Source organism: Vipera berus (genome assembly GCF_964194415.1).
Source record: "Vipera berus genome assembly, chromosome: 2".
Classification (NCBI taxonomy): Eukaryota; Metazoa; Chordata; class Lepidosauria; order Squamata; family Viperidae; genus Vipera; species Vipera berus.
This window is the reverse complement of record NC_138203.1, coordinates 208,299,052-208,313,191: the sequence shown is the minus strand read 5'-3', so window position 1 is coordinate 208,313,191 and position 14,140 is coordinate 208,299,052. Positions and strand designations below refer to the sequence as shown.

Genomic DNA, 14,140 nt, shown 5'->3' with positions numbered 1-14,140 from the left:
GTATGTCCCCAAACAGTTCCCTGCAATGTTGGTAAAGGTGGAAAAAAAGTGTTCACACAGGGCTGGATCTTTTCAGGGAAAAGCACTGCTGCCCTTCCTACCCGTGCAAGTTCACGCTTGAAATCATGGAGAATATATTTAGCATATTATAGTGTGTCTATCATGTATGTGCTTTTGGTGCATGACATCCTGGCTCCAACACTGTGAGCTATAAACCTAGAAATCCTCTACACAACCCTGCAAACATGAGTGCTAACAGATCTGAGCTATCAGAATCCACACACACACACACACACACACACACACAAACCCTCTGGAAGGCAGGAAAAAAAATGATGCAGCTGACAATTACATTTTTTACTTCATTTAGTGGGCATCCAGAGTCCTGCAGCCCATGTGTAGCAGTGTTTTTCAGCTTCTGCCATTGAATATGGAATGAACAGCTACCTATATATCTTATATATCTGTGTGAAAGTTGGGGCGTAACTGTGCGCATGGCCTTTCCAAAAGCAATGTGATATATCTGATATGTTCAAACTTAAAATCTTGGTTCTTTCATAATATGAAAGTGCTTTCATGATGAAAGTAGCCAAATGGAGTTTTGGTCTGTATTGAAAGAGAGTCTCTCACAACAGAAGTGCATTGAGAATTTGCTGTTTTTATTAGACAGTGTTCTTAGAAGGTATGGAGGTTAGAGAGACTGGGATCTTGGGACTAAAAGGAAGAAATACATCTCTGCAAAGATTGTAGTGAAGTAGCTGAATGCACTAAAGAACTACTCCACTGCCTTGCAGTCTTAGGCCAGGTCCCACTTGTAAGGAGTTTTCAGACCTAACCGTCATTCGGATGCATTTTCCTTGCCCTGAAATCCTTTGTCCCATTTTCCTCCACTGTCAGAAAGAGAGTCGTTTGAGAAATTCCAGTCCATAAATTCTCTAAATGAGGGTCTCTAGTCTACATTTTGAGGAAGGGGAGGTAAACTGTACTTTTTATCCAGAGATGCCAAAAGTATTAATTCCATCTACATTAGAGGGCTCAGCTTATTTTCAGTAGAACTGTGTGTAACCAGATGATTAGTAAGGATCCTAGAAAAGGCTCAGAGGGTGCACTGTGGATGCAATTTCTGTCTCTTAAAAGACAAAGACTTACAACAAATCTGCAGCCTTTAAGGTGCAATAGGAGACTCTTGGTTATGTGCCTGAGGTTTTTTTGCTAAAATCAAAATAACAGCAATTTAAAACAACAAAATTAAGTGGGAAACCATTAATGAATGTAGTACTTAATGTTCATCCAGTGTTAGAAATGACTTTAAATTGCTAAAAATAAACTAGATTGACTTTAATACTGTGACCCACAATGGGCCAATGTAGCTTGTACTTTTAAAAAAAAAATCTTAATTTTGTTGCTTTTAAAATTTGTACAGTATATTCTGCATCAATATGATAATAATGAAAATGAGGAATAGTCTTCACTTTTCTTTAGTACCATAATATACTAGAGATGCAAAACCGAAAGATTATCTTGGTCTGCTTTACTCATGCTCAAGTAACATGTTTGAAGCAGTATCAGAAGTTACTAAAATGGTTTTTCAATACATGCTGGTTCCACCCTATGGAACTTAAAGCTATCATTGAGTAAACTGAGATCGACATGCTTTTATAAAGTTATGCTTGAAAATATGTTAAGATTAAGAATTTTGATATTGATCTTTAGCAATATTAGGATGTAAATTGGCACCCTGTAAGGTGAATTCTATCTTAACCTTATTTTAGCTTTGAATAAAGGAAATTTGGATGTTTGGTTGTTTGACAGAAGAAAATGAATATGTCTGGATATTTCTGCAGCCTGCCTCCCCTCCCTAAATCCATTTTCATTTGTAGGGAGTCTATCCATTTATGTTTTTCCTCATGTATTTTATAATATCATTCTTTACACTGGAAACATTTGTCCGTTGATACCACCTCATCACAGGTTTTCCATGAGGATTCACCAAAAATTTCTCAAAGTTCCACTTAATGTCATGGATCTTCATAGGTGACCAGAAGAGTTTTGCAGGGTCACCAAAACTTTCCACAACTGGTGGACAGGAGTTCTATCAGAAAAAAAAGTTTATATTTTGTTAGTGTTTCTAGAATTAGAATAGTAACTTTTTTCATCTTTAATGGCCGTGGGATGGGTAGCATGGAGAGAGAGAGAAATTTAGGAAACTGGGAACAAAATCTATAAGAAAGCATACTTTATTCCAATGACATTTGAATTTTCTAAGAGCTTATAGTCCATGTCTATTATGAAGTTACCAATACAGGAGAATAATTGTAGCTCAGGGTTGAAATGAAGAGTCCTTGATGCTCTCTGAGCTTGGTTGTTTTCTTGCCGACATTTACCTAAACTAGGCATCATCATCAGAGATGTTACCTAGTTTGGGTAATGAAATGTCAGCAAGAAAACAACCAAGCTCAGAGAGCACCAACAACCCCTTATGATGAAGTTATATATTCTATTCCAAGCTGATTTGCTGTTGTGTTGTAGAATGATCCTTAAAATCCAGTTATCTCTCACTTTCTAAGCAATTCTACCTTGGCTTTGGTTTGCATAAATCAGGGCTTTTCAACTTTTTCACCCATTGTACCACTTTTAGGATATGGCAACATCTGAGTATCACCAGTCGCCTAGCAAGGTGTCAAAAACTTGACACCCCCCAAAAAAGGGAAAAAAGTGATGAAGTACAGGTAGTCCTCAATTTACAACAGTTCACTTAGTGACTTTTTGAAGTTACAATAGCGCTGAAAAAAGTGCCCCCCAAGCCACAGCCAAGCAAGACACCTGCCTGCCCGCCCGGTGGCGCTCTTCCTCCTGTCCAAGGTTTTCATTGTTGTGAGCATTTCTGTTGAGGATTGGCAGCGGGGGTGGGGTTGGCGCTTCTGGGCTCAGCAGAAGCACGAGCATCAGCACTGAGCTCCAGCTGGAGCCTGGCGCTGATCCTGGCGCTTCGGCTCAGCCCTGACAGCCCTGCAGCTGCAGCCATCTCTCGCTCAGGCTTTTGCGGTGCTGCCACCGGTTCAGCTCATTCCCCTCCCCTGCTACCACTTTTCTAGGATGGTCATGTACCACCTGCCAGGTGCCAATGTACCACAGGTGGAACCCGTACCACTGGTTGAAAAGCCCTGGCATAAATAACGTATATTTGGATTCTACCTTGATCTGTCATGAATAACATTTTCTGCTGCACTGAGGCTTCCAATTAACACAAGGGAGAAAAGTAATTTTTGCTGATTTTCTGCAGCTCTCCAATACCACAACACTCAGAAGATTTTCCATTGCTCCAAAGGAAAATTTTCAGAAGAAATAAATAAAAATATTGGGAAAATTCTGCCCCCCCCCACCACATGCCTGCAGGAACATTGCATAAGTAGGTGAAATTTTAAGATTGAGGCATTAGATGTTTGTCCTTAATATCCTCCAAATCTTATTTCCCATCATCTGTGAAACAGTGCAACCAATACAAACCTTCAGAAAGGTGTAAATTCTCTGTTCATTCTCCCCATTTACATCACCTTTTTGAAAGAGTTGGAAATTGGGGACAAAGCCTCCTCCTGGTCTGACATGTCTGGAACAAAAGAAGAAGTTTAATAGAACCTTTTGGAGAGAATCCAGCAAGAAACAGCCTGCTCTGTTCTGAGGACAATTTCTCACTGCCATATTAGACCTGATCATTTAGTGCCTTTGCCACCAAGGGCCCTTGTATCTGGCTGTGCAGCTATTAATAATATGACTTTTTAAAAACCATGGCTTGGAGAAAAGTTCAAAGTGGCTTGGGTAAGACACACGCAGGGCCCATCCTTTCATGTCACAACAACTCACACTATTGGAATTGTTGGCAAACTGCTGAATGTAAATGATTTTTATTTTTATTTATTTTTTTGGGTAGGGAGGATGTCAAAGAAAAGTGGCATATTTGGCATAATGCGTGTAATCCATGGCCAGGTTGAGGAAAAATGCAATCTGTGAAAGTATTAGCTCACCATTCTACCAATTTCAGTCCAAGCATCCCCAAAACTACTCTAAATAAATTTGGCCCATGAGTATCAAATTCTCCTCTATTCTTGAACGAAGAAGTTCATTGGCTGTCCAATGTTCATTAAGATGCAGAAAGGATGAATGTAATGGCTGGTTCCAGACTGATAAAAGGATAGGTAAGGAGAGCATTGTATAATTATCCAGCTTCAGGCCAAGTTATTAGTGAAAATACTAAGTGGCTTTCTAGCGCACAGGAAAGTAGTTCAAAAGAAAACAGAAATTTCCACCTTAACTTTTGGGACACACTGGTTTTAGATGGGAACAAATTCATTTGCTAGAATCCTACTAGTAACTCCACCTTTTTCTTCTCAATACGTCTTGCGAAAGAGACTGAGAAGTGTGTTTGGAGAATAATTATTTCTGATTTAGGAACAGGCCAAAGAGCCTAACAACGGGAAAGGCTACCCAAATACAAGCCCATTAAAGAATGAATGATAAAGCTGCAGAAGGAGACAGCCACCTAGCTGTTGGGAAGTCTGACAAAGCTAACATAATCTTATATGAGTAGCATAGCCAGGAAGGCATTCCTTGCATATACTTACTTTAATCCTTGAAGGATTTCAGAATTTTGTCCAGGTTCTTGTTTTCCAAATTGATTGCATGGGAAGCCTAGGATGACCAGTCGGTCAATTCCCAGTGAAGTTTGTAGTGCATTCAGTTCTGTTAGATAAGGCAATAGGATACTTCATCAATAGGACTATACTTTGAACATCCTACCAGGCAACGGACATTTTATTAAACATTGCTGAACATTCTGTAAGGCATTCCACATAACCACAATCTTTGCCTTCTTAATTTGAAACAGCTTTTTTTTTAATTGCAGCACAAGGCCTAGCAGCTCTTTTTTTTCTCCTTGACCTGACAAATCTTCATGGTGTGCCTGCAAAGGGGAGGGCTAAAAATGGCAGTAAAGAGATGATCCGTCCCTTTCTTGTTCTTTCTCAAGGAAGAAAACTTTAAAAACAGTTATCTGACCATCTTAAGGAACAAACAACAAAACTTCCTGTTGAAGGTCAGGGGAATGGGCTAGTTCTGCACTACAATGGGCCAATGACTGTACTATGGAGAAAATCCACAACACCAATAAGGGTGATGAGATAGGAGTTCCTCTTGCTGAGAAATTACATATCTGCTGCTCCAGAGAAAACACCATGTTGAAAATATCTTTGGAGCCTTTTCTTTGGAGCAAAACCTGAACCAGGAGACAACTGACTTGGTTCCCAAGCCCTGGATTGAAGGAATGACAGGGGACACCAACTGATCTGAGGTCAGGACAATTTCCCTTGTGGCAGGGAATAAATGGGGACAAGACATGACCTTTTAATATATAAGATATGCTCCTAAACTTAGATAGCTTAATACAGTAAAGCTTCATTGCCATGTTTTTCCTTCACAGTACTCCATGAAATGTAATTTTGTGGAGATCTTGAAAAGAGTCATCATTTATCTTACTATGTATCACAACTTAGTGGTGCCAGTAAAAGTATGTGGATATACCAAAGTAGTTACCAGAAGTCAAATTCAACTTGAGGAAGCCTTTATTCTAATTCTCAGCCTTCAATGACTGATCAAATCTGGATTATGGGATGGGATTATTAAATACTTTTGAGCGTTTCCATTTCCATCTGGGTGCAGATACAAAGTTGCTGGAGTTTTGCCTAGAAGTCCAACACCTGCTTACTTTAGTAACAGATTGTGTTAGAGTGTGCTTCTCTTCCTAGCTCAGGGTCTTACCAAGATATTGTCCTGTGAGTCCTCAGTAAGTGGCCACATTTACAAAGAGGATATACTTCCCCGCGTAATTCCGGAAGGGGATGTATTCACCAGTTAAAGAGAGAGCCCCGTAATCATGGGCTGATCCTTGAACTGAGTCATAGCAATCCACCTGGAAGACAGTACAAGACATAATAGTTCTACTTCCATGAGTTCTAATATGTGCTCCAGATTCCCACACCAACTCCAGTTCAATTCAGTATTTTGTCTATAACCCAAGCTCCAGCCACTAAAATGGAATTGGCTGTTCAATTTCATCAGAAGCTTTCATTAGTAGGAAAAACATGAAAGGTATTGAAGTAACACCTCAATATATGTTTAAAATAATACTTGCTAAGATCTTGTCCTTGCAACACAGTGAACGTGTAAAGGGCAATAAGCACAACCTAGAAGCAAATTAGTGGATATAAGGAACATTTCAACTTAAAGGATGAAGAAAGAGGCTACACCTCTGAACGTCTCTCTTCCATGGAACTACTTCAAGAAGTTTGGAGGGTGGCAGAAATCTCCCCTGCACTAAGTCAGAGGTTTAGAATAACAGAATAACAGAGTTGGAAGGAACCTTGGAGGTCTTCTAGTCCAACCTCTTACTCAGGCAGGAAACCCTATACCAGGGGTAGGCAACCTCGGCTCTTTTATGACTCATGGACTTCAACTCCCAGAATTCCTGAGCCAGCTTGGCTGGCTCAGGAATTCTGGGAGTTGAAGTCCATGAGTCATAAAAGAGCCGAGGTTGCCTACCCCTGCCCTATACCATTTCAGACAAATGTTTGTCCAATCTCTTGTTAAAAATTTCCAATGTTGGAGCATTTGTGATGTCATGTTTCACCTGCTGACATCAAAATTAGCTACATCAGACAAATTTTTTGATCCTTTTTTGTTTGCATGAATCATTCCTGAACAACAGAAATTAAGTATAACAGGAGTTACTTAAACAAGATCATATTTATCCCTCAGCTATACATGTAGGATCCATGGAAAGAAAAAAGAAAAGAAAAGAAAATCTTACATCAGCATTCCTCTACTAGAGGAAAGTGTTACATCATAACTCGCAACCATAATTCCCAGAAACCACTGTCATTATGGGAGCTGAGGTCCAATGTATTCACAGTGTGTCAAATTGAGGGCAAGCTGTTCTGTCTTTAATACAACTCAACCTTTGAAGCATAGCTGCCTGCTTCATATTAATTAGAGCTAAATGTAACTATAGGTTTGGAAGGCCAGTAGAAATAATAGGAGCAGAACTGTATATATATTTTTTGTCTTGCTTCCTTTCTCTTCACCAAAAACAGTGGCATTTTGTTCCCATTAAAACAGACATGTCAAACACAAGGCCCGGGGGGCGGATCTGGCTCGCGAAGTGGTTTCATGCGGCCCGCGAAGCCATCCTGGAAACAGTGAGGGAACGGCCCCCACTGCCTTGGCCCTGGCCCAGAGACCCTCCTCCTGCCAGAGACCCTCAGATCTGTCCCATTCCTGCCCAGGCCCCCATAGGCACCCTTGATGCGAAAGATGTAGAGCTGGCCACACCCACCCAGCAGGCCATACACACTCTAGCCACGCCCACCCAGTAGGCCACACCCACCCTGGCCATACCCACCCGGCCCCTTGAGGGCAACCGCAATGCTGATGTGGCCCTCAATGAAATTGAGTTTGACACCCCTGCATTAAAACGTTTCCTTTGACATAGTGTACAGCAACCATGCACAAAAATCCTTGTTCGGTTTCATGTACTTTTTTTGTTTTCCTTTTACCAAACTGGCGAATTGTGTAAAAATGGTCCAAAATGAATGACTAATTTGCAAATTGAGATACCAAAAAAGCTGGAACTGATACACTCTTATATTTTTCAACGTTGTAAAAAGCTGCTTGAAAAAGGTAAAAGGTGAAGCCTCTTCACCAGCATGGCATACTGTACATTTTGGCTGTTGGGAAGATATTAAAACTTCTGGGAGACTTCTACGAGGACTACATGTTCAACTTCAGAGGAATTTCATATCTTAAAGAAATATATTAATAATATGAAAAAGCAAGAGGTTATTTATATTCAAAAAAAAATAAAAAAGTAATACATTTAATTCTTTATTTATTTTAATTCCATTTATATCCCGCCCTTCTCCGAAGACTCAGGGCGGCTTACAAGCTTAGCATGCAGGACAAACAGCATATATGTTTAATTCAGTTTTAATAAATAAGGATTAATATTATAAGGTTGCTTAACATGCTAAGCTGGAATATTAATTTAAACTGTAGTCACTTATTGTGTACAATGCTTGGACCAATGTATGCAATATTCCATGTCACCTGGGCCTAACATCTGGCATGTCCAGAACTAGACTTTGTGACCTATTAAAAAACTAGATTAAAAAGTCTGTTCTACGCTTCTAAAATAGTATCCATTTGGGGGCCAATGTCATTGCAAATAGCAAGCTTCAGTTAAAGAATAACTTGACAACATTCACTGTCTCTTTACTCCGCCTTCGTAGCTTAACAACCAATGCACCAGTCGATAAATCACACAAATTAAGAAATTATAAATCTACACTGCTTCAAGTCTCTTGTTCAGAATATTTTATTTCAGTTTTATTTAGTTTAGCAAACTTTTCCATTTGGGAGGGAGACTTTGGCATCTGTCACTGACTAGCAAACTGAACTACTGTAAGTTGCCAAATTTCAAAGTTTCCATTTCATACCTTGACCTAATTGTTTTTAAGAGAAAAAAAGGCACAGGTGAGATAGCATCAAGAAGTAAGATTTCCTATTTTACTCTAGCAAAGATGCCAACAAGAATCCTTGATGGAAGATAGAATTTCATTCCCACTGTGACACTATTTTTTTTCCTCTCTCTCCCTCCCTCTCCCTCTCTCTCTCTCCCTCCCTCCCTCCCTCCCTCCCTCTCTTTCTTTCTCTTCAAACAATGTAAGGCAATACGGATTTTGCTTTGATTGGGGTAAAATAAAACATGTCTGGAGTGGTAAATTCCCAGGATTCTATGTGAACCCTTTCCTTCCCCCTGCAGATCAATGGAAATTTGCAAATCAGACTCAGAAAAAAATAATTTTAAAAATGTTAGCTAACCTAAGTATAAAACGTCTTTAAAAAATGCAACCACCCCCAACCCCGATCACATTTTTGTATAGACATCATAATTATTTTCCTTTGAGTTTATGGTTTCTATTTTGTCTTTGAGTGTTTATTTGCAAACCTAGGAAATCTTAATTATGACCAGCATAGGTTTTCCTCAGTATGAACAGTGAGCCTATTACAAAGCCACAGCCTACTTTTCCTATATATGGTGCTCAAGGTGTTAAAAATAGAGTTGGTAACTGCATTCTTCTTTAAATAGAGCACTCAGTATTCCAGAATACGCAAGTAGGCTAAAGTAGATTGTTCCTAAAACATTTAAGGAATCAGTAAATACTAGAAGATCCTACCTTGGCTCGATCTGGGATCGGTTGAGCATTCAAGCAGGATGTTGCTTCATCATGTTGATGAGATAACTGAAGTCCTGTCAAAATCTGATTCAGAACCAAAGTAATAAGGAAATTTTGTAGCAAATCATGTACATATCAAGAGCAATTATAATGCATTAGTATTTCCCGTGTGTGAGAAGTTCTATATTATTTAAATTACCTCTGAAGTCCATACCATCACAGTTCTAGACATGTTTACTCATTTTTTTTCTGACTAATGGCTGTAAGAAATTGAAATTTATGATCAACAGATTAAATTGAGACTCAGTATTTACTCCCAGCTGAGCATAGGTTGAACTCTAACATAAATTGCACAGCCTTCTTTGTACACTCAGGGGTAATGTCATTAATGTATATCATTAATCAACCACACAACTTTGGTACCACCCAGAGAGGCAGATTGGTAGAAATTTGGGAAAGTATTGTGCCAATACCCGGAAAATTGCAATTAGCCCCATAATTCTTTTTCTTCTCACTCTTCTTTATGAAATGGTACCTTGATTTAAAAAACAAAACAAAAAACCAAGTGACAAAAAAGGGAAACAAGTATAACGATACAGGCTCAAATTATCAGAAAAAGGAAACCATGTTATACAGGTAGCCCTTAACTTACAACAGCTCATTTAGTGACCTTTCAAAGTTACAGTGGCATTGAAAAAAGTGACATGTGACCATTTTTCATGCTTGCAACTGTTGCAGCATCCTCATGGTCACATGATCGGAATTCGGACATTTGACAATTGACTCATATTTATGACAGTTGCAGTGTCCCAGGGTCATGTGCACCTTTGCCACCTTCTTACAAGCTAAGTCAACGGGGAAGCCAGATTCACTTAACCACCATGTTATTAACCTAACAACTGTAGTGTTTCACTTAACAACTGTGGCGGGGAAGGTTGTCAAATGTTTAGCTTAGCAACAGAAATTGTGGTCGTAAGTCAAGGACTATCTGTATATGTAAGGCTGTGTGATAGATTTGGAAAGGTTTCCATTTATATTCCAGAGAAGTAGTAATCATGTTTTCAGCCCAATCCTAAGTACCAGAAGCAAATGAAAACATTCCTGAAGACCTGGCTCTTTGAGCTTTCCGGCCCAGGCTGAGTTTTTAATTGGGGTTTTTATATTTTTTTCAGGGATTAAATTTAATCTTTTTAATTTTTTTTAATTTTTGTATCAATGTTTTAAGTACCCTGTAAACCGCCCTGAGTCCTTCGGGAAAGGGCGGTATATAAATTCAATAAAATAAAAATAAAATAAATAAAAATATTCAGAAAAAGTATGCTGTAACGAACATGTCATCCTTGAAGGTGCCACACAACTTTTGAGATTTTAATTCTGTTCTCACGTAAATTTTACTACTTAGAAGTGGAGCCAGGATCTTACCAAAGAATGATTAAATACATGTTTATGTATTCTGAGAATGCAATATTTTACCTGCCAGCTTATGTACTCTGAGAATATAATATTTCACCTCCCAGAAGGCTGGCTGAGGAATTCTGGGAGTTGAAGTCTGCACATATTAAAGTTACTGAGTTTGAGAAACACTAGTTTAAATGATAGGTTGGTCATTAAATGTCCTCTGTCAGCACTGACGTTTTCACTGCTCTTCTGACCTCAGCACAGCAGCAATGTTTGCCAGAGTTTGCCTGTGCAAATAGGCAGTTCTTGGTGTAAACAAATCCCTTAAGGAAGATCTCGTCCACTGTGCTAAATACGGGTAGCCACGTAGAAGAGATGTTTCACCATATTTGTTTTACTAATTGCAAGCATGCTCCTGGAACAGTTTTCTTTCTCCTCTTTGCCGGGTTACTATCTCCCTCTGTAGTTCCAAGTTCCTTTCTTATTTCCAGGGTTTCTCTTTCTCTGCTTGAACAGGGAAGGGCAAAGCCATCATCCTTAATATCATGTTGAATTGTACTTTTGAAAGAAAAATAACTTCATTTATTTCCCTGCAGGTTAGAGAGCTAGCCTTTCATATCACACAAAAGTGTATTTGCAACCCAGGTTTACCTGGTGCCCTGCCCAGCAGCATCAGCAGAGCCCTAATCCTAGATTAAATTTACAAGATTGCATAAGGACCTGGAGCTTATGGAGCAAAGGAACTGGATAAGGCTGTCGGCAGGCCCAGAGGAAGAGAGAGAGGCTTTTGGAGGAGTTGGTGGCAGCGGCAGCGTGCTCCAGGGGAGAAAAGAAGCAAGGCCTCTTTAAGGAAAAGGTGGAAGAGTCAGGATCAGAAAAAGGAAAGAAGGCGAGGTTGTCAGAATACAAGCGAATTTGAGGGCTAATCCACATGGAGCCCCATTTCCATCTGTCCTGTGTGCCATTGTTCACTCCCTAGAGACTAAAATGGACAATGTGAAATTTGAGCGGGACACGAACAAGAAGTATATATCAGAGGTGGTGACCCTTTGAGAGCTGTATGCAACAAAATTTCATTTTGATGTATGCCGATTGGTGTACATTCAAAGTGACAATAAAGTTATCATTATTGTATTTAATCAGGCTGGAGTATGTGCACATATCTCCCTTCTTGTTGAATCAAGCTTGCTGAGGTCGCAAATTGCTTTGATTGTAGCCAGCAGATAAAATCTCAGGGGTTAAAGGACTGTACACTAAACTATCACTAGGCAAACACCCTCATTACCTTTCACTGGTTATTTTTTTTTAATCCCATTTATATCCCGCCCTTCTCCGAAGACTCAGGGCGGTTTACAATCTAAAGCACAAATCAATATGCTTAGCAATAGCCTTCATTCTATGTATATGCCTGCTTATTAGGGCTTCCCCCCCAAGCGGCATTTTTTACAGTCAGCTTCTTGCCCCCAACAATCTGGGTCCTCATTTTACCTACCTTGGAAGGATGGAAGGCTGAGTCAACCTTGAGCCTGGTGGGACTCGAACCTGCACTAATTGCAGGCAGCTGGTGTTACTTAAGGAGGCATTAGCCCACTGCTCCACCAAGGCTCTGGTTCATGCTGGGAGAAATACCTTCTTTATCCTTTGATGTAGTCTGACAGTAGAGGTTCAAGCATGGGTGTTATTGTAATAAATAAATGCCAACCCCCAATACGCTTTGTTACAATATACAATACAATAAAAATAAACTCGGCTGAAGATGTTACCTAGCCTGGTAACAAAACATTCAGAAACCAACCCACAAGCTCGGAGAACGAACCTTCACCCTCATCTTACATCCCAGCTACAGATATTCGCCACTGTTACAGACAATAACAATGCTCAAATAAAATAACGCCAGTTGACTAAACTAAATTGGGATTCATTTCAGTCATTCTCTTTCTAATCGTGTGACTCTGGAGGAGTGGATTTGGCCCTCATTTAACCAGTTCGGATTGACTGCTAGCAGCTACAGAGTCCTAAGATGTCTGCATCATTACTCTATCTATCGCAAATACTCTAAGCCTAAGGCCTCTGGGTCTGCAGGCAAACACTGTCTGATGTAGAATCAGAAAGCATCACCTGTCTGGTCTGATGACAGCCTTCTTCCACACAGTTCAGGCACCTCCCTCCTTGAAAGAGTGCTACAGTGTCTTACCTCCTGTGGTTCCTGTCCCAGGTTGGGCTGAAATAAACCAGCCAAGAGCAAGGAGAGGATCCAGGCTCCTTTCAGTCTGCCCTTCATGGTTGGAGAGCAAGAGGGACAGGGCTCCTGCACCCCTGCCTGGCCTCGCTTCCACAAAAATCTGTGTTGCTGCTTGCTGTAGATGCTCTTTGTGTTTCTCTCCCTTTCTCTCTGTGTCAACACATTACCACCTTCCAGCTCAACAGCTAGTATAAAAAGGATGAAGCTAAGTACTGGTAGCCAATCATAAAGCAGCAGGGACGAGGGCTGGCCCTTTTGATATTAACCATGTGGTTTCTGGCTTCAGCATTCCTCAAAGTCTGAGGGGACAAATGCTGTCACCTGAATATGCACCATTGAACTCAGTGGAAACTGTTATTGAGGAGAATTGTACAGAGCTCCACAAGTAATATATTTATTCTCACGCTTCTTTTATTAAAAATCAGGTGTGTATTTAGATACACCATCTGTGTCCAGTATTCTCTAATGAGGCTTGGCTGCAGCAATGGGAAGTGTAGTCCAAAATGTCTATAAAAGATTAAGTTTGGGGAAGGAAGGGACTTTGTTTAGAGCCAATGAGATGTAATAGATATCGGAGCTGTTCAGAGGAAACCTGGGTAAAAGTCTCCTTCAGTGTGGAAGTTCACTTGATGACTTTGGGCTATTCTTTTCATCCCAACCTGCCTCTCAGGATTGTTGTTATAAAGGAATTTGGTGCATGAATGCTATATTTGTTGCCTTGAGGCAGGAAATAATTCTAAAAAAACAAAAAAAGAACTAGATCAAGTCATAGCATTTACATCTAAATTGCCATTTCAAGAGGCATATTCCACAAAAAACGATCCTTAGAAATCCTTTACGCATGACTAATAGATTTCCTATCAAATTCCACAATAGTCCAGGACAACACTGTAAATTCTAGCCAATTCAAACTTATCGTTGGAATTGAACTGTAATTAAAGTACTCAGAAAGATGCTCATCTTACAATGTAGTGATCAGGACCGCCACAGGTCTTTTTTCTGTTATAAAATTAAGGAACCATAGAATTGGAAGAGATCATTGAGTCCAACCTCTCAGGAATCCAAATTACAAGAAATGCTCATCATCTTACTTGTTTTTTTTAACTCTAAAATTCCAATAGAATGTCCCTTCCTGTATCTTAAAACTATTGTTCTCTGTCCTGTTCTCTGGAATGAAAGAGAACTGGTTTTGACCTATTTTTGAGTGACATTTTGT

General features: G+C 39.8%; 2 protein-coding genes across 9 annotated transcripts in view; one reads left to right on the top strand and one right to left on the bottom strand.

Annotated features, from left to right (window-relative positions):
- The window catches only part of TNIP1 (TNFAIP3 interacting protein 1), a 106,724-nt gene that overhangs the window by 83,962 nt on the left and 8,622 nt on the right, over positions 1–14,140 (top strand). The gene's annotated exons all lie outside the window — the stretch shown is intronic.
- Positions 639–13,095, bottom strand: GPX3 (glutathione peroxidase 3). The gene is made up of 6 exons (XM_081317372.1): positions 12,877–13,095; positions 9,285–9,368; positions 5,812–5,962; positions 4,620–4,737; positions 3,508–3,607; positions 639–2,092 (listed from the first exon to the last, which is right to left on the bottom strand). The coding sequence occupies exons 1-6, from the start codon at positions 12,961–12,963 to the stop codon at positions 1,886–1,888; spliced, it is 747 nt and encodes a 248-aa protein (XP_081173498.1). The 5' UTR covers positions 12,964–13,095; the 3' UTR covers positions 639–1,885.